The 20,141-nt window shown below is 52.4% G+C and overlaps 1 protein-coding gene across 4 annotated transcripts in view; it reads left to right on the forward strand.

Moving 5' to 3' along the window:
• The window catches only part of NCAM1 (neural cell adhesion molecule 1), a 52,908-nt gene extending 34,318 nt beyond the window's left edge, over positions 1-18,590 (forward strand). For 2 of the 4 annotated variants that reach the window (XM_089915541.1, XM_022559054.3), the window contains 2 exons: positions 2,306-2,483; positions 5,071-5,150. In XM_089915541.1, the coding sequence (XP_089771667.1) occupies positions 2,306-2,483; positions 5,071-5,150 (258 nt within the window). Of the gene's footprint in view, positions 1-2,305; positions 2,484-5,070; positions 5,151-12,268; positions 12,477-13,679; positions 13,797-14,788; positions 15,596-17,044 lie in introns of those variants that run through there. The other 2 variants (XM_022559049.2, XM_022559042.2) reach the window with 2 other exon arrangements.
• Positions 18,591-20,141: the final 1,551 nt, after the last annotated feature.

The following is a 20,141-nucleotide window of genomic DNA, read 5'->3' on the forward strand; positions in this document are numbered from 1 at the left end:
CTGAGCATTGGAAATAGCCTCTCGCTAGGATTTCTTGCCCGTAGAAAATAATGAACTTGAGAGGAGTTTTCTTTCTTCAGATAGCCCCCAAAATAGGCTTTTCCCGGGAAGTTTGACTTGCTCCTTCTCTGCCTTTTGATCAGCCCTGCTTGAAGTGCCATGGGAGCCCTAACCCGGTTATGTTTACAGAGAGTCCGCGCAGCACAGAGCCCTCCCGGGCACACGTCTCAGCCGCTGGGCAGCCTGTCAGTCCACTCAGCCCTCTCCTCCTTAACTGTGAAGTCAGGCGCGAGCCTGTTGTTGGAGGAGGAGCCTCAGTTGACTTTCCTAAGGCCCAGCCCAGAGGCACCACCATCTGAGAGGTCCCTGTGGTTTCCTTGCTGTGGAGTAGGATTCAGGGACTGGGCAGGTGGTCCCATGGAGCCCACTGGAAGTGGGCAGTGTAAGGGGAGGATGTTATTATGTGTTGTTATGCTGATGTGGCCCAACAGACATGGGACCCAATTCCAGCTTTACCATTTAGCGGCATGGGACCTGAATAGGTCACCCAGTCTTCCATAATCTCCATTTCTCCATCAATAAAATGGAGAGAGCTTATCAAGCTGTTGTAAAGATTAGTTATAACGTAAGCAAAGAACCTGAAATGTGCCTGACACCTGGAAAACTCTGTACGTGGTAACTGTGATAATCACTGCTATGATGCAGGCTGGGGCTGGAAATATCTCCCTTATGAGGCCACATCAGGTGTCAGTGTTCCAGAAGAGCCGTCCCAGCTGTGCCAGGCAGGCCTGCCTTAAAGAGACAACTGGGGCAAAGCACTGCGATATGTTAGACTTCGACAACCGTAACTGTCCTCTCCCTTCCACCTCAAAATCCTAACATTTGCTGAACATTACTATTATTATATATTATTAATATGTATTACGTAACGTAACGTTTGCTTTATATTCTGGCTCTGTCTTCTGTATGATGTTTGCCAAGGAAAGAAGCCTTTCAGAGAAAGAGGACAAAAACAGCTGAATTTCTTCATTTTAAATTAAAATGGGGTACATGCTGACACGCTCAGGAGCCAACTTAGAGCCATAGCCTGGCTTCCAGATAGACTCTGAGGACATAAGCACCCCCTTCCAGCATTTCCCCACACTGGTCATGGCCATGACACGAGTGCTATCCCATTCCTAAAGGTATCCCTTTGGCTGGTACAAAGCATTTTTCTGGGAAGACGGCTGGCTTTCCTATAATGTAACTTTTCCTGCAGCCTCAGCCATGGGCTAGACCACCTTCCAGGTGACACTGCTAGCATGTTCTGCCCTTCCGGGGAGCAGCCCATCATCCAGTAGACATGCGTCGACAGCTCCCACCCAGAACAAACTCACTGGCAAACGTGTAGGATAGAACTGGAAAGAACATTTGAGAAAAGAGGGGCACCTATAACTCCAGCTTCGTGCCTGAAATTATGCCCTGGGCAGTGCTCTGCTGAGCTGAGTGTACCTTGCAGGCACTCTGGGCACCTCAGCCTTGGACCTGACAGAAGAATTCACACCTGTGACACCTCCAGCTCCAGTCTCAGAGAGCAGGTCACACTGCATGGAATAGGACAATCCAGTTCAGTGCAGTAGATGTGTGTTGAGCTCCCTTCTACGAAAGGCTTTGGGCCCAGAGGCTCTTGGCCACAGCTCGACTGCCCATGTGGCTTGGGGAAGTCACCTGACCTCTCCCTCCCTTCCCCGTCATCAGCTTTAGTAAGGGCCAGGCAAAAGCACTGGCAGGCTTGTTGTATGGATGCAGTGAGAAAATGTGCAGAAAGCCTCAGTCCAATGCCTGGCACGTAGTGCGTGCCCCATAAATGATAGTTTTTATTTTTAATAAAAGTGGAATCTGTGCAGTGTTCCCATGTCAGGGAGGTGAGTCACACACCTGAGTGTGACCCACATTCTGAAACAGGACAAGAAACACAGTTGTTGGATTACTCTTCTAGGTCATCCTTAGGCCACGGGCCAGCATTCCAGAGTGTAGCTTGGGTCCCTGCACGCTCTCAAGGTGGTGCACGGGACATTGAAGGGTTGGCCCCATGCCACACTGGCGGTCTGCCGCTGTTTGTATTTGCAGGCAGGCAACGTTGACCTCCTGACCTGCATGATCATTTACCTTTGGGTTTTTCAGGCCGGTTAAGAGTAAAGACCATGTCCTATCTTTGGTTTTTATTTCTGACTCCCTTATGTTCCTCCTGTTAGCTCGTCTTAGCAGCGATTTCACCTAAAGCTTTCTGGTGTCTTGTATCTTTCTTGCCGGTTTCTCCCAGAAGCTCTCCTCCGAATGGAAACCAGAGATCAGGCTCCCATCTGGCAGTGACCACGTCATGCTCAAGTCCCTGGACTGGAATGCCGAGTACGAGGTCTATGTGGTGGCTGAGAACCAGCAGGGAAAGTCCAAAGCAGCTCACTTTGTGTTCAGGACCTCGGCCCAGCCCACAGCCATCCCAGGTATGACGGCTTTGCTTTCTGTGAGTTTCCCGCTTTGGATTAACGCACAAGTGCCGCACCTCCTAATGTGCCTGAACAGCCCCTGACAACTCGCTTGCTTACAGCCATCCTCATGATCGGTTGCCCATGCAAAGCTTAGTTTTGCTTTGTACCTAGCTGTGCAGTAGGTTGAGATGGACTGGACCCCCAGGAAGGCTTGGCCAAGCCTCCTGAGTGAAGGTCCTGTGTCATTCAGCCTTGGAGGACTGATGATAAGCCAGTCCGTGGGATCCCTCAGATGGGAAAGACCCCAGCTCCAGCCGAGCTTTGGATGCTGGTTGAGGAAGGATCCTTTCTCGAGACCTTATCTGCTATCTACCATTTCATACAAGGACCACGTAACTGTTTCGAAGCACTTTCTATCTGATGCTTGCTTACCTGCACAACTGTGGTCCAAATCTCTTCTCTGTGGGAACCCCAAGAGAAGGGACATATGGTGCCCAGTTAGTTAGTTAAAAATCCTCCCCACCAAGGGCCTCTCAATTGAAACAAAGATTAAACCGAGCCACTTGAAACAGAACAAGTGGAGAAAGTAGATGCTGGAAACCCCCATCCATGAAAGGCAGTCCAGTCTGCTAGAGGCTGGGATGGGAGCAGCTCTCCCAGGAGATGCAGATCTGTCTCTAGGGATCCAGGACCAGCTCAAGTGTGGGAATAAAGTGAGAGTTCTGCTTTCTGGCCCAGGTGCCTCGCTTCTGATGGCCAGTCTCCTCAATGACCTAATTCCTCGGAGCAGAAAGAGATCTTCATCGCCCCTCTCTGCTTTTCCAGAGCAGCCATATGCCAACCACAGGCAGGAGAGGTGGGCATAGAATATGCAGCTGCAGCCTAGTGGAGGGGTCCCCATAAACGCTCTGCAGTGTTCAAGTATGGTAGGAAGATGCTGCAACCTCCCGGCGGCCTTCGTCTGGCCTCCATTATGCCTGTCCTGTCTAGAGTGCTTGCCCCCAGCTCTCAGCTCAGTGATCACGATTGCTGTTTCCAGAGGGAGAGAGGCCAGAAAGGACATGGGCTACTATGACACAGGGCTGTGTGTGTGGAAGTGCGTTGGTCGAGCAGCAGCAAAGTAGATCAGTGTGTGCTTCCCGATGGTTGGTTGTGCGTGAGTGTGTGTATCTGATGGGTGTGTGTGGGCCCCCAGGGAGTTGGCGGCCATAGATGAGAGGTGTCCATAGTCCTCCCCTCTGCACTGACAGGGAGGCCCCTTAGCATAGGCTAGGGTGGGTGTCTCTCTGCAGGCACTGGTCATGTGGTCAGTGATGAAGCCAAGGTATCTGGTTGTGACTGTAAACAATGTTCTCCTCACTGCTTCGTAGGCTGTCCAAATAGAGGTGGCCCCTTCTATTCTCTGCCCCTTCTTTCTCTGCATTCTTGGGTCAGTTTTTCCCTGGAATTGACAGTCTGGTGGGAGTGTTCAGATCTGCTCGGCTTTTATGGGGCACTCAGGAGATGGGGGAGTGAGAAGCCTTGAGTGATTCCTTTGCAGTGAGACAGATTTCTACGGGCATCTGTTTCCCCGGGTAAGACTTCGTAGGTGGTGATTCCGACACGCTGCGTTCCCAGGCTGGGTACTGCCAGCGGCATCAGCTTCTGGGGTTGGAGAAGTTGGGGCCACTGGGTGTCAGATACAGAAATTCTGGGAAGACCAGTCCCCCGAGTCCTGCCCACCGGGGTTGTCAGAATCCTTCTGGCTAATCTCTCAGGCTCCCAGTTAAAGGGGAGGGTTGGAGGGGCTACTCACCTCCCCAGGAGGGCTTCGGGCTCTACTGCATAGGTTTTAGAAGGAGGTTGCTTGGTTGGACTTCTCTGGGACCTGCGAATAAAACCTCTGAAATACGAGATGTACGTTCACGGTGGAATTCTCTGGTCAGTGGGTGGTTGGAGGTGAGAGGTGCAGAACTAGATTCTCTTTAAGAGCACTATGGGTGGGGGGATTGTACAATAGGAAGAAGAGTCTGATTTATTGCTGAAAAGGTGGCCCCCATCCTTGCATACAGTTTGCTGCACATACTGCAGTGATCAGATGCATCTCTACCCCAACGTGTAAAAAGCTCTAGAGGCTATAGAAGGCTGTGGGGAGACTCCTGACTGCATCTCAGAGACCTCCCCTTATCAAAGGTAACACTTTCCTAATCAGACTCTTGTATTTGCCTGTGGAGGCTTCTGTTCTCTCACTTTAATTTCATTTGCTCGCTGACCCCTAACCCCTGAATTCACCCCGCTGTGCTGCTTCTGGCCTTGCTGAGCTTAGGAACTGGCCTTATGGTGATAATATGGCACTGAACTCTTCTCTAACCTTTGTCAGTTTAATTTACAAAGTTGAATTAACCTTTGATTCTTGCATTTTCTATATTTGACCTATTTTTTTTTCTTTTTATCTATTTTTTTTCTCTGTTTCTGTCTCTTCCTTCTCTTTCCTCCTTCCCCCTCCCTTTCCTGTGTCTGTCGTCACACATATCACCTTGGACGTCACTGGGACATCCCCACTGCCACATTTGTTTTTAAACAACCACATTCTCTCTGGGGACCCATTGCTTGGCACCTGCAGCGACCTTGGGAGGCTCCACCACGTCCTCCACCTTTGTCTCATTGCTTTTCTCTGCAGTGACTCTTCTCTTGCTCTGTTAGGAACTTGAATGCCAAAAAACTAAATTTGCCTAAGAGCCCGGTTCCTATGAGAATGATCAGTGCCCCCTTTGGAAGGATCTGTCAGGACTGCCATGGCCACACCACCAAGTTGTCTGTGCAAGAGGAAGGTTTGGCAATTGGAGAAAGCTGGACCTCCACACCTATTACCCTTCACAGATACTTTTGTGCCACTTCATAAGGAGTTTGCCCCCTTTTTCATAGCAGTATAAAAATGTTTGGGAGCTCTTCTCTTTACACCCTCTCTCTCTCTCTCTCTATATATATATATATATAAAAAGAACAACAACAAAAAACCATTACATTAGGTTTACAGAAAAGCTTCTGCACATCTGCTACTGGTTGCATTTCTGGTTCTTACCTGAAAATGATGTAGCAGAGAAGGATCTCTAAGTACTCTCTAAAGCTTGCATCAGATTGTTAAAATCACCCCGTGTCCCCATTGTAACCCTGTGCTCCTCTGCTGCCCTTCAATAAGTAGTTGGCTTCGCTTGCATTTAAGTGCCCCTGGTAAGCCCGCTGCGATTCACCGGAGCATTTTGCTGGCATGATGGGCAAAGTAAGTCCCCCTGTTGCCCATGCAGCGGAAGAACTCAGATTTGTTGAGTATTTTCTGGGGCTGATCCAACATTCTGGGAGGCGCTTTGGTCCTGGTAGTATAACCAACACCTGATGCTGGCTCTGTGAACAGGGCCAACCTAGGACGTGCTCGGCACCTATGGGCTCTGGAAGGTGCGTGTCTCCCAGTCAGGGTGATACCTGCTGCATGGCTACAGATCAGTCACTGACCTCATGTCTTGGCGGATGTGGCCCAACTGTGACCCACATTATCACGTAAGCATCAGTCCCCCAGGTTGGAAGCATCTGCTGTGAGCCTGGTGCGAGTCACACCCCCTCCCCACACGTGCTCTGTAGAGCGCGAGGCAGGGCCAGCCCAGAGTGCCCATAAATTGGAACCCAGCCAGCCTGTCATACTGCCCGAGTGCCCCGACCCCCTGTCGGTCAGTGGTTTCAATGACATTTTGAAAATTCTGGTGGAAGCCAGCTGCCCCTCTGCTGTTGAGGGTAGCCCCCGCCATGCCCAGGAGAGGAGGTGAGGTGTGTTTGTTAAAGTTCCCCGTAGAGACTCGAGTGAATCCTGCTCAGTGGCGTCCGTGTCTGAGCTCAGGGGTACCTTCTCCTGAATAAAAACTCCCCCCTCCGTTGTGGTCACATATCATTCCACATATCTCATCTCTGAGCATCTCCACAGAAGTTTGATTTCTGTTCATTTTGGTTTCTTTACTTTTTGGTTCTGTTGTCATTTTTTAATGTTCAAAGACGAGTCTTTCTCTTTGGGAATCCAAATGATCCTGTGGTCTGCGGGGCAGAGCTGCCCGTGGCAGTGGGCACAGGCCCGTGTCCCCAGCGCTGGTAGTTTAGAGGGTCAGGTACACACACCGGAGGCCACAGGCCACCCAACAGCTCAGCCAGGCAGCGCCTCTCGCCCTGGCCCCGTTGGCCTCCAGCCCCGCCGTGAACCTCTCCCCCGGGATCCCCGATCTCCCGTCCCACCATGGCAGCGGGAGCAGACACGGTTCTTAGGCACAAGGCAGAGTATCAAGGAGAGGCCCATGGTGCCTCCGGGCCCGGCGTAGAATCCCAGGGCCATTAGGAAGGCAAAGGAGGGAGACATGGTCCTCACGCAGGCCACCCATCACTGTCCCCTGACTCCCGGCAGGCTCTTGGTATCATCTTTGGCACAAGTTGCATATTCACCCAGGAGGGCCCATCTCAGCGGTCTGCCCCACCCTGGGCCCAGTCCCATAAGCAAGGGCCTATGTCTGTGTTTCTGAAGATCTGGCCCAAAGTGTGGGGAGGTCTGACACCCATGACCCTGTCCCCTCAGCTCATTCTGGGCCAGGCAGGCCTCAGCTGAAGCAACGTGGGGGTCATTGCATTGGCCCCATTCGGATAGGCCCGTGGTTTGTAAGGGACGCCCTTTCGGGAGACAGCATTCAGGCACGCCCGCCCCCACCGGACACTGAGCCACCCTCATGGTGGCTGCAGTCCTCAGCCCTGCCGGGAGCCCCTGAGACAGGCCCTGAAGGAGGGAACGCTCGCTGCCCCGCTCAGCCGCCCTGCCCCCGCGCCCTGTCTCAGTGCTGCCCGATCTCGACACGCCACAGGGCTTCTCTGCTCGTGTTTTGCAATATTTATACGGCAGGTTTGGATCACGTTTTTCTACTAATAAGAATGCTAACATTGTTGTGTAGATAATCAGCGAGGCCTTGATGAAGTTTACACCTTTGCATTATTAAAGGAAATAACAGTTCATGTGAACTCACCAGCGTGTTTGGATTTTATTTGATAGTTGTGTATCCTACAAAGTGCCAAAATCCCTTTGCCTCCACCTCACAGGTACCTGGATTACTTTGATTGCCCCAGAGAGCCCTTTAAATTGGACCCCAAACTCGTAGCTTGCTGAGTGGAGTTCTAGTCAAAGGAATCACTTTCCCTTCCTCATGAGGAGTGATGCAGTTTTCTCAGCTCTCCTAAGAGCTGCTGTGGGTCACCGCCTCCTTGGACTTTCCCCAGCAGACAGGGCGAGGGGAAAGTGCCTTTGCGGAGCCAGAAGGTGGTCACCTTGGGATCAGGGGCACACTCTGGGCCACCAGAACCACAACTGTGTTGCAAGTTCTCGCGATTGCACGGCTCCCGTAACGACTTCATATCCGAGGCTTCACAGAGTGACGTGGTGACAGAGAGAATCTAAGAGAAAGGTCTCATTGGCAAGCCCTATTCTGTTTATAATCACACTTAGTTGGATGCCTCCTGAAAGCCCCGAGACCAGCCGTCTATTCAGCAGATTCCAGGAAGGAACAAGCAGACGAGTGAACCAGAACCTCAGCTTAATTTTTCCGAGAGTCGGAGGCGGGAGGGGGCACTTCTGCACTGATGTCCCGTGACACAGTGACTTGGGCCCCCTCAACTGCAAGATGGGAGATGTCTTCCCATTTTGAGGCATTTATGAGCATAGGCACTTGTAGGTCTCAGTCTTGGGCAAGCCAGGTGTTCAGTGCCGACACCTCCCAGACCAGGAACCACAGAGGATGTGCAGCCCCAGCTTCATAGCCCTACCGTTCAGCGCAGCTCTAAGCCCAGAGGTTGTGGAGGAACTGCTCCCCAGAAGCACTCTATGTATGCAGGTGTGCAGATGGGGTAGCCAGGAGAGGTCAGGGGAGGGTCATGCAAAGATAGACCCCAAAGTTGTTTTCTTTTCCTTTTGTCAAATGTTAAGCAGGATGCAGGAGATAACCTTTGTCCTTCTGGTTTCCTGGACTAAACAATTCTATAGCAGCCACCAAGAGGTAATGAATGTTGGCTTGACTTGGGTACCCTTTCATTTGCATTCTCTGTTTCCTTTATTTACAGTTTTTTGTAAAAGCTCCACACATCCTTTCTCCAGCTTGAGGGGTACCTCACTTCCTCTGGAAGTCTAGACTCTTAATGGTGAACTGGGTGGTCCCTTGGGGATAAGTCTTTTTTCTCTCCATCCATCAAGTACATCAGTTAGGTCAGGGCCACCAGGTAAGACTGCACAGCTCATCCTTGGGTGGGGAGTCATAGGAACAGCTGTTATTCATTGTAATGCAGGCAGAAAACTTAGAAACAGTGGTCCTCAAAGTCTGGGGTGCATAAGAATCGCTGGGGTGCTCCATCAAATCCTGAGCCTGAGCCTCAGCCCCAGAGATTCTGACTTGGTAGAATGGGGGAACCCCAGAATCTGAATTCTTAACAAAGCACCCCAGGAATTCTGCTGCAGGTGGAGAAACATTATGCTGAAAGGTATTTATTTTTCAACTAAAGATAAAATCATAAGACTCAATGAATAAAGATGGGACCTACCAATTGTCTTGCAGGAAAAAGTCCTGCTCGGTACACCCTGTGGAGGACATGGACATTAGGGAATCTGTACCCTGTGCTGGGGACTGTAGGACATCTAACATGCAATGACAGGCCCTTAGAGTTGAAGAGGACCTGAAGACATCCTCTATCCTAGGCTCTGCCCAGTGCAGGAACCTCATCCAGAGCATTATGGTATCCCGGCCAAGGGATTTTCCAGCCTCTTCTTGAATGCCTCTGGCAACAGGGAGCTCTTCCAAGGCAGCTCACACCACACTTAAATAGCTCTTGTGTGTTAGTTCTGTCTCGCGTGAGCTCAAGTTTGCCTCCTACCCCCATAGTTGCCATCCACTAGGGACACTGAATAAGGCTGCTTCCTTCTCATGACACACCTTTAAATATTTGGAGACAGTGTTCTCATCTCCAAGGCTGAACACTGTTCCTTTGTTCAACAAATATTCTTTGAACATTTCTTATAAGTTGGGTTGTCCTAGATGCTGGGGAGACAAGAGACAGGGTACCTGCCAGGATATTCTAGAGGGCGGGGCAGCCAGATAAAAGCATGTCAATGAACAGAAAATGACAGATAGGGGTAAGAGGAGCATAAAACAGGGTAATGTGGTAGGTACTGGGTAGAGGTGCCTGAGTAGATAAGAGGTCGGGGCAGGGGAGGGGGGAACCTCTGCAAGAAGGTGACATTTGAGCTGAACCTGCAAGAAAGCAAAGAGCCACCACAGGGTGCCGGGGCTGGAGGGTTCCAGGCACTATGACAGGAACGGGCTGGGCGTGGTGAGCAGATAGAATGGAGCTGCTCCCGGCTAGAGCACAGGGATTGGAGGCAGGGCTCAGTGCCCTGAGTTATGATGGTCAGAGGAGTGGGAGAGTCCACAGCACGTGTAATACCTTTTAGACCAAGGGAAAGAATTTGAATTTTATATCAAATGAGAGAGAAGACCATTGCCCTACCTTCTGTTTTATATCAGTCTCGTTGCCCTCCTGGCCCTTGGAGGTGTTGGCCTTGGCCTTCAGAGCAGTGCAGCCCTCTGATGGGTCTGCTGAGCCCAGAGCACAGGTGGATAACAGCTGCTTCTCCCACACGGAGAAGCTTTGCAGTGGTTTGCTTTTCTTCCTTAGAGACCTGACTAGTTCCCTAAAACCATATTTATGTATAAACCTCAGAACATGGTGTTAGTGCCTTTGAGTCCAAAAATACAGACATTCTTTCCCCACAAAAATACCTTAGGCTCCTTCTGCAGGAAGTAGACACTATTGGGTATGGGTGTCAGGTGGCCTCCAGCCCTGAGTCATGGGATGGGGAGGAAGCCCAAGGCCGTATTTCTTCCCTGTTCAGGGAAGCAGCTTTGGTATTCTGAAGACCAGGAAGGCCTTAGTGGCTTTCTTTGCTTTTGTGTGTGGATGTGTGAGCGCCATGGGGGAGCAGAGTGGACGGTGTGCTACTGGGGAGAAGACCGGCTCTAGCTGACCGCAGGGACCCGTGGCCAGTTTCCTGCTGCCAAAGCCCAGAGACAGAGTGGTCAGAGCTGGGTCCTCTGAGCATGGAGCCCGTTGCCAGACTCGGGCCTTCCTGGGGAACAGGCTGTGTCTTCAGTGTGGGGTTGAAAGGGACCAGTGGGGGAGCCTGAGGAGGGGCTGGGAAGCAAGAGCAAGGTCCCAAGGAGGCAAAAATATTCAAGATCCTAGGAGGTTCCTCCAGCGCAGGCCCAGCTGAGCCCTGGGTGCCAGGAATTAGGTTGTGAGTGGTCGTCTCTTATGTGCTGGCCAGTGGCCTATACACTGAATTGAAGTTAGAAATAAGGGCCATCAGAATAGGACAGCAGTTGAAGGAGCCCCGCCACGCCTGAGCAGGGCCCCTGGGACACACAGAGGGCCTCCCAGGAGCACAAACCACATGGAGACAGAGTGTGTGGCCCATCTCTGTCACCTTGGGTTACCTATTCTTTCCATTATTTGGCACGTGATGTGGCCAGAGGCCCCTGGGCCTGGCCCAGATTCAGCAAAGGCCCAGTGAGACCCAGGTTGTGTTGGCCACAGTTCCTGCCTCCAGTCAACACACCTGGGTGACCCAAGTGGGTCCGGAGGACACAGGAAGCTTCAGACAAGGTCTGGTGGTACGATGGGGCTGCCCCTCTGGAACCCTGTCCCCCCAGAAGAAAAATGAAGCAGGGTACCCACTTTTCAGCCTGGGGTCATGTTTTCCACACTGGCTTCCACAGAGCTCTGCATGGGTCCTTGCTTCCCCCAGCACAGCCTTCCGCCTGCCAGATGCTGGTGGGAATCACCAAGCGGTCAGGGGTCCACCGCAGGCGCCTAGCACCAATCACGAGGGGGCCCTATGGAGCCGAGCCTGGGGTCCTTCTGTGATACCATCAATAGCCCAGGGCCCCCAGGGGATTCTAGATGGACACCAGGGAGTAAGACACAGAGGTTGAGTCATTCCAGTGAGTCCAGCTAGAGCGGGGATGCTGGGCGCTGCTCAAAGGTGAGAATGTGTGTCCGTCTGTGGTAGGCACGTGTCCTGTGTGAGTGAGCCTGTCGTGCGTGGGTGCATCTCTGGGTGAGTCGGCTGGGTTTCTTGAAATCTGATCCAAGCGTGCCTGGCTCCCAGATGGTGAGTATTCCCTGACCTTCCACCTTGCCCTCTGGGCCTAGCGAGGCCCCCATATCTCCAGAGTAAGTGAGCTTCATTCGTCTTCCTGGTGCAATGAAGAAGGATATGGTCCAAAGTCGGGATCCTCTGGAGCGGCTCCTAAAGAGGGGGAAGGAAGCGCGGAGGTGCACGGGGCGTCTTGATGTGCCTGACGTCACCACAAGCCCAAAGGAAGCCCTGGGAACCCTCTGTCGCCCCATCTGGGACCCTGTCCCTGGCAGCTCCCAGGGCTCACGGGGAGACCAACTGAGTGTGGGTTGAGAGCAGGGATGGGGACACATTGCCCAGTCTCCTCCTGACGTGTGGGTGCCTTGTGCCCTTGTCCCCTGGTCTATGAGAGGAGGCTGCCATCCCTCCCTCTTGAAGAAAGAGACGCTGTTGTCTCAACACCTGGGGGTAGAGAGGCCCCAGGGAAAGTGTCACTCTGAGCACAGATGCCACAGCCGTCCTGTGGGCTCTACCCCACCGCCAGGGCTGTTGCTCAGCAGGTCCAGGTCTGCATCTCATTGTACTAACCAGCACCATCCCTCTCTCCCTCCCCCTCAAGCCAACGGCAGCCCCACCTCAGGCCTGAGCACGGGCGCCATCGTGGGCATCCTCGTCGTCACCTTCGTCCTGCTGCTGGTGGCCGTGGATGTCACCTGCTACTTCCTGAACAAGTGTGGCCTGCTCATGTGCATCGCCGTCAACCTGTGCGGGAAAGCCGGGCCTGGAGCCAAGGGCAAGGACATGGAGGAGGGCAAAGCCGCCTTCTCGTGAGTGCAGACCTGCCCTCTGCTGCGGAGCGCTACACTCTGCCCCGGCCTGGGGCCCAGCGAGGGAACCACCTTAGCTTCCCCACTGGAAACCCCGAGGGGAGCAGAGCATTAGAGAACTGTCTCTCAAAGCATGGTCTTCAGGGGTACCCGTTTAAAAAGCAGACAGCTGGACCCAACCCCACATCTAGAATCACAGAGATGTTTGAAATCCCTCCATAGGTCAAAATGAGGGGAATTGTCAGAGCTAAGCCTGGAGGGGAGCTACCATGGAGGGGTCAGCATTTGAGAGACACACTTGCCTTGCTGCCGTTCATGCATCCATCGTTCAACAAATACTTACGGTGCAGCCGCTACAGGCACGGCACCATCCCCAGGCATTAGGGGACAGCAGCGAACAAAGCAGGTGAAAGTACCTGTCCTCCTGGAGGACGATCCAGCGTCCTCCTGCAGGATGTGCTCCAGCATCTCTGGAGAAACAGATCCTGAGCCAAATAGCAGGAACCTTCACAGACTGTCACTGGGTGGGGCTGAGGTGGAGCGAGGCAAGAAGGGACGGAGCAAGGAAATCAGTTGTTAGCACCACCCCATGCCAGGCACTGTATACACACACACACACGTCATGTACTTATACATGTATGTACATGCACACACACACATGTACACATGTTTTACTTACATATACGTGTCGCTATACTTATACATGTGTGTACTTACATATACTTATACGTATACACATACATACATCATATACTTTCACGTATACATGCTTACATATACGTGCACGTATACTTATATATACATCATATACTTACCCGTGCTCGTACTTAACGCATACGTGTGCGCATATGCGTACATACTTACGTGTACACAAATCTAGATGACTTGAGCACTGGACTGTACCAGGCAGTGTGCTAAGCACCTTATATCCATTATCTCAGTTAATGTTCATAACGTCCAGGCAAGGTAGAGACTGTTATCTGCCCCATTCTCCAGGTGAGGAAACGGAGGTATGAGTGAGCAGGTCACACGGCTAGCAAGAGCGGAGGCTGAGATGCCGCACTTGACTCTGGTTCTGGATCCCACCGCCCCCCCACCCCAGCCTCGAGCGAGGCACAGGTGCCTGAGCCGTAGCTGGCTTCCCTGGGAGCCCCCTGCATCCCCCAGCTCCCTGGGATGGAACCAGCAGAGCTGTCTCCACAGGAAAGATGAGTCCAAGGAACCCATCGTGGAGGTGCGAACTGAGGAGGAACGGACCCCAAACCACGACGGAGGGAAACACACAGAGCCCAACGAGACCACGCCGCTGACGGAGCCCGAGTACGTGGGCGGGGCGGGCTGCCACCTCCTCGGCAGAGCCTCACAGCCACCACGTCACCCTGCGCACAGCTCCATGCTTCCCACCTACGGCTCCCCAGCCGAGCATGGCAGGCTAGAATTCTGGAGTGCTGGGCCAGGAACGCGTGACCCCACCCTCTCCCTAGAGAGGAGGCATTCCTGATTCTACCTGGGTGGCTGTGGATGCCTTAAAGGCTCCGTGCATACACGGGATCCCTAGACGCTGTGCCCAGGTCACACACACATTCTGGAAATGGCTTAAGGAGGCAAAACTTCATTGAGAGAGGCTGAGCTTAGCAGATTCTGTTTAGGATTTCCAAGAATTCTAGGGTTTTCTGCCTTCTTCTTAAAAGGGCGAGGGAAGCTGGGGCCCTGGTAAAAGCTCCCTGGTTCTCCTGGTCTCGGAAGCCTTGGGGACGCCCAGTCAGAGCCACATCCAGCTGTGATGGTAATGACCACGTGGGTATCGTGGGTCCTGTGGGTTTGAAGGAAATGGAGCTTAATGGAAGCACAAAATCTCTGGCTGGACCACCCACAGCCCTGAGGGACCACGTGGAGCCCTCTTCGTCTCCGGGGCAGGTGGGCCCAATTCCCCAGGGACCTAGGTATGACGCCTGCGGTGGTGGACACTGAGCTCCAGCTGGCCTCTCCCTGAGTCAAGACGCAGGCAGAGGTCCGAAAGGGCCGCCAGGGCTGTAGGGAAGGGAGCCCGTGCAGATCGGGCGGGGGAGTCAGCAGGGAGGAAGGTGACAGGCCCTGTTAGACTGCCGAGTTCTCTGTTGTCTCCTGTGTCCTCTTCTGCCCGCCTGGGCGTGTGCTTCCTCTGGCGTCCTCCTCTCTCTGTGGGCCTGTGTCCATGCCTGTGCGTCCCCGCATGCCAGCCCCCGGCCCCCGCCTTGGCCTCCGCCCTTCCTGGCTTCTCTGTCCGTCTCAGCTTCATCGTCTATCTCTTCTACTTCCTGTCCTCCCCACAGGCTGCCTGCTGACACCACAGCCACTGTTGAGGACATGCTGCCTTCTGTCACCACCGTCACCGCTAACTCTGACACTATCACCGAAACCTTTGCCACTGCTCAGAACAGCCCCACCAGTGAGGCCACCACCCTCACCTCCAGTATCGCCCCCCTGGCCACGGCCGCCCCTGATTCAAACTCTGTGCCCGCCGGCCAGGCCACCCCTTCCAAGGGGCCCGGCGTCGCCGCCACCTCCCCGCCCCCAGCCTCAGCCCCCAAGGTCGCCCCCCTCGTTGACCTGAGCGACCCCCCGACCTCAGCCCCCGCCGCCAGCAGCCTGTCCTCTAGCGTCCTGGCAAACCAGGGGGGCGTGCTCAGCCCCAGCGCCCCTGCCAGTGCGGGCGAGGCCCCCAAGGCCCCTCCGGCCAGCAAGCCGGTCCCCCCCCCGGCCGGGGCAGCCGGTCCCCTAGCAGTGGCACCGACGACCCCCACCCCAGAAGTCCCCCAGGCCAAGCAGGAGGCTCCCGGCACCAAAGGTCCGGACCCTGAGCCCACCCAGCCCGGCGCCGCGAAGAGCCCGGCCGAGGCAGCCAGGGCCCTCGCCAGCCCGAAGAGCGAGGCGGCCTCCATCAGCACCACAAACCCTGCCCAGGGCGAGGACTTTAAAATGGACGAAGGGAACTTCAAGACCCCAGATATTGACCTTGCAAAGGATGTTTTTGCAGCCCTGGGCTCTCCTGCTCCCGCCGCTGGGGCCAGTGGACAAGCCCCTGAGCTTGCTCCTTCCACTGCCGACGGCTCTGTTCCTCCTGCACCAGCCAAGACCGAGTACGGCCTCTCTCTGTCCATTGTCGTTGGGTGGTGTCCCGTGGTGGTGGTGTGCGTTTGTGCTGTGTCCTCCCTGTTAGACGTGTCTTCAGCCTACTCCAGAGCTTCTCGGAGGCGACTGTCAGCCAGGGGCTGGGCCGAGGCAGAGGGTGGAGACAGGCAGCAGGCCCGGCAGGCAGCCGCCTGCTGACTAATTAGGCCACGTTAATTAGGTTTTATCCTTATCGTCCTCGCAGTGGCGTCTGTTGCCCCTGGAGGAGCCTTTGCATTCGGGCCACTGTTGAGCGTAGCTTGGGAAGTGAGCTAAGGAGGTCAAGGTGCCCTGATCGGCGACGCTGGGGCCCACAGACAGTGTGTCATCCAGGGCAAGACCGAGTCCCCACCAGAATGGCACGGGTATTCGGGAAGTAAAGAGGCAGACCCTGAGGCTCGTGTGGGGAGAGGATCTGTGTGGTCTAGAAGGCCCTGTCACACTCCAACCGACACACCTACCCACCCACCCTTGCTTCTCCTGCCCTTGAGGGACTGGGAAGACGCAGAGCTCCCAAGCACTGCATGACTGCTGGGTCTTCCAAGTTCGAGGCCAGGTCCTTCAGCTTACAGGTTTCTTCAGTGTGAGGCCAAAATGCAGGGGCACCAGCTGGGGCTGGGGTCTGAGTCTGCTCTGGTGTGTCCTTAAGCCAGATTCTCACTCTTGGGACTGATAGAGGCAGAGTCAGACAGAGGTTTTTATAGAGGCTCCTGTGGCTGCTCCCAGATAAGCGGAGGTGCTGCCCCCAAGAGCAGCAAGGGGACCCTCCCCAGGAGCCCCGAATCTGTCAGAAAATAAAAGGACAGCCCTGCCCACCCAGCTCCCCTGCAGCCCGGCAGCCCACTCTGGCCTCTCACCAGACTCCCATGGAAAGCTGCCTCAGTAACAAAGAGCATTTTCTTACCCTGCCCTGGCAAGCCATAGAGGCATCACCAGGAAAGGCAGAGCACAGAGGGGTGGGGGTGAGGACAGGCAAGCGCAGGTGGTTTGCAGAGGGCCCCCTGGGATCAGTACCAGGGAGCCCAACATACATGATTTATACCAAGCTGGGCTGCTGCAGCCATGCAGCGTGAGGAAAAGCCTGCACCTGCTGCACTTGCACCACCCCAGGTAAAGCTGGAGCCCCTGGCATCAGATTAGGGCCGGAAGGGCTCCTTCCGCTGATTCAGTGGCTCTCTACTTTGGCTGCAAGTTAGAACCACTTGGGTGCTTTTAAAAGTCACCACATTCATACCACTTAAATCAGGATTTCTGGGGACACGGCCCAGGCATCAGTGATTTTTAGAGACTCCAGGTGATCCTGACGTGCAGCTGAGTTTGGAGACCAGTGCTCTAACTGGAGCCCCCTTTGAGGAACTGGCCAGAGGGTGCGTTACTGCAGGCCGTGGTCTCAGTGCTGTTTTCCTGATTCTCCACAGGAAGGGTCCTGTAGAAGCAAAGCCGGAGTGCCAGGAGACAGAAACGAAGCCAGCGCCAGCCGAAGTCAAGACGGTCCCCAACGATGCCACACAAACAAAGGAGAACGAGAGCAAAGCATGACGGGTGACGAGACACCAGCAAAGATCAAAATTAAAAGTGACACAACAGCTTCACCAGAGCATCTCCAATATCTCATACACACACACACACACACACACACACACACACACACAAACACACACACACATCTCATTCCTCTAGTGTCTTTTGCCTTTAAAAAAAAACTAAGCAGATCAACGTGGGATCTCCTTTTTGTAGGTTTATAGAAAGGGTTCCTTTGCTGCGCACTCACTTGTAAGAAAATGAGACAAAAAGGTGAAACCCACAGCCAAACTAGGACTCTCCGTTCCCTGAAACCATTTAAAAATCAAACAAAAGGACCCCAAATTAAGAATCTAGGAAGCTCAGAAAAATAAAATATCTAGGTTCAGGAAGACCGCACTTGGTGTTGCCCAACTGGCACAGACCAGGTTCAGAGAAATACTTCCAGACACTAAGACTAACCGAATGAACAAAGTCCAAGTTTATTTTTATACTTTCAGTCGAGTTTGAACTCTGTAAAACCTCATAAATAAGTTATAATTTCTGTTCACTTTGTATTTGTTCAGTATGCAAAGTGTGTCACCCTTTCTAGCTGAATTCAATTCCCACATAGACTCTTGTTTTGTAGGAAGAATGCCAAATTGCAGCTTCTGGGGGTAGATCTCAATTTGCAGTATTCGGATTTCTTTTCCTTTCCTTTTCTTTTTCCTTCTTTTTTTTTTACCTTTCTGCCAACTTTGCTTTCCAGTGTTTACAAGTTGACAAATGTTTGACTTCAGTTGTGTTTCAATGTCCGTGTAAAATGGCTGCCTTTTTTTTAAGTTACAAGTACTGCCTATGGGTGTAGGATCATCACAGGACAGCGTTACGAAATCTGATTGTTTACAGTGGCTCTTCCCCCCTTTCTGATTTGAAATTTTTGCCTGTGTGCGACTCAGGTGAAAATTCATCTCGTTCTGGAATGGTTTTGCTTTCGGGTTTTCAGTTCTTTTTTGTTTCCTAGGGGGTTAGACCACTTCTGATTAGCTACCACCTGCCTGTTATCTGTGAAAAGGATCTGTTCCCCAGGCATCCCTGTCCTTCCTTTTGAAGGACTCTTAGGCTTTGTTGAATGAAGCAGAGAAGATTGTATAGTTGGGGCTGGTCTTGGTGAACACACATTTTTACCCCAAACATCCCCTTTTTTTGTAGAAAGCCAAATAAAATATATACGTACAATTTCCTTTTGAGCCCAGAATCTAGATTTGAGCGGAAGAGCATGTGTGCTTCAGGGAATTAGTGTCTTTTTTTGGAAGTGTGTTGAAGTAAAATAACATCGGCCTTCTGTTCACTTAGGCAGCGTTTGTAGAAACAAAAGAGAGAAAAAAAAAAAAACCCAACCTGCTGTCTGGAGTCATAACACAACTTTCCTGGGTTGGAAACCAAGTGGGGGAAAGAAAAATACAGAAACTTTAAGGGGGATGGGAGGGGGGAGAAGGGAAAAGCCAGCCCTTTGTATAGAAATTTTGCTTTTTTTTCCTCATTCTACTTTAGAACTGCAAGCTTGTGCACTGTGGATGCGTGAATATTTTAGTGTGAAACGTGTTTTTGTCATAGTATTGAAATAAAACTTCAACATAGTTTGGTTGTGGAAGGTATAGCAGATAGCTCAGAAAAAAAATATTCAGGAAACAAAAATAAATCTTCAAAGGAATTGAAGCCTTTAAACAAAGAAAATGAAGTCAAAGCGATTGTGTTAATGAAGATGATGCTAAGTCAACAGAAATCAGCACCCTGCAGGTCACCTTTCACAAGGTACAAAACAGCAAGAGGTTAGGGTAGCAAGACTTCCCCTGAGTCTGTTCTGTGGGCCACACTCCCCAGTGTTCTGACACTTCCGCAGACTCATCAATGGCGCTATGCTAGATAATCACATCAAACTGTGAAAAATAATGGTCCTGTCATTTGCTCAGTGTGGGGTTATTTTGCATTTTCTCAGCTCATGGGGATGGAAATGGAGGATCCCAGTCTGCACGGCTCTGGCCCTTGGCTGTTAGGGCTTGCACAAATCTATGGTTCGAATGCACAGGCCCTCAGGAACAAGTCAGGTGAAGAAAGTTGTTAGGGCACACAGAGCACACAGCAGGTGGGAGCTCCTGGGCGTCTGAGACAGACGGGGGAGGACCCAGCGGGGAGTGGTAGGCTCTTCCGGTTCCCCGGGTGGTCAGTGGAATCAATTCCTCATCTTGTGACGTTAATGGCTTTGACTACCTAGGCCAAGCCCAGGCTATACCTCGTCAAGACTGTGCATCTCACTCCAAGGGGTTGTGGTCAAATAAACTGATTTTGGGTTCCGGTGGTTAGGAAGAGAAAGAGGTATGGTCAACCCTCAGATAACCTGGCCCAGGGCAGCTGACTCCCCTGCCCCCTCCCTAAACCCTGGCTCTGCCATTGGCTGGAACCCAAAACTCTGCCAACCTTTTGTTTTGCCTCTCTCCCATCATACATAGATTTGTCTCTGCCTGCGTGAGCTTTCTTTCCTTTAAAAAAAAAAAAAGAAAGAAACAGAGCAATGCTTTCTTTAAAATCAAAGAGGGAGTCACTTTATTTTCAAGACGTTCTATCTTTTACGTTAAAGGATAAAAGCTTATAGTTTTCCTTTTTTTAATTTTTTGAAGGAGAGATCACTCTACCGGTTTCCAGTGGCTATGTGTCTATATGTGTATGTGCCATACATATGTATTCACATAAATACCGGCGTGGCCAGATTCTGCTTGGAGGGGCGCTCAAGTGCCATGCACAGGGCCTCGGAACCCTGAAGGGCCGTAGTATATATAGTGCAGCTTTGAAGTGGAACGCTATTTTCACACTTTTCTATGGAGCCTTCCGTCCCAGGTTTTCACTGTAGGCTGTCTGTCTGGATGGTGGTTCTCAGATCTCCATTAACATCTCTACCCAGCATTCCCGACTTCGGGGGCCTTCTCTCTTGTTACAAACTTTTTACCAAGTGAAACA

This window comes from Delphinapterus leucas, chromosome 7 (assembly GCF_059928025.1).
Source record: "Delphinapterus leucas isolate spDelLeu-1000000601 "Yukka" chromosome 7, BTC_Dleu_Yukka2, whole genome shotgun sequence".
Lineage (NCBI taxonomy): Eukaryota > Metazoa > Chordata > Mammalia > Artiodactyla > Monodontidae > Delphinapterus > Delphinapterus leucas.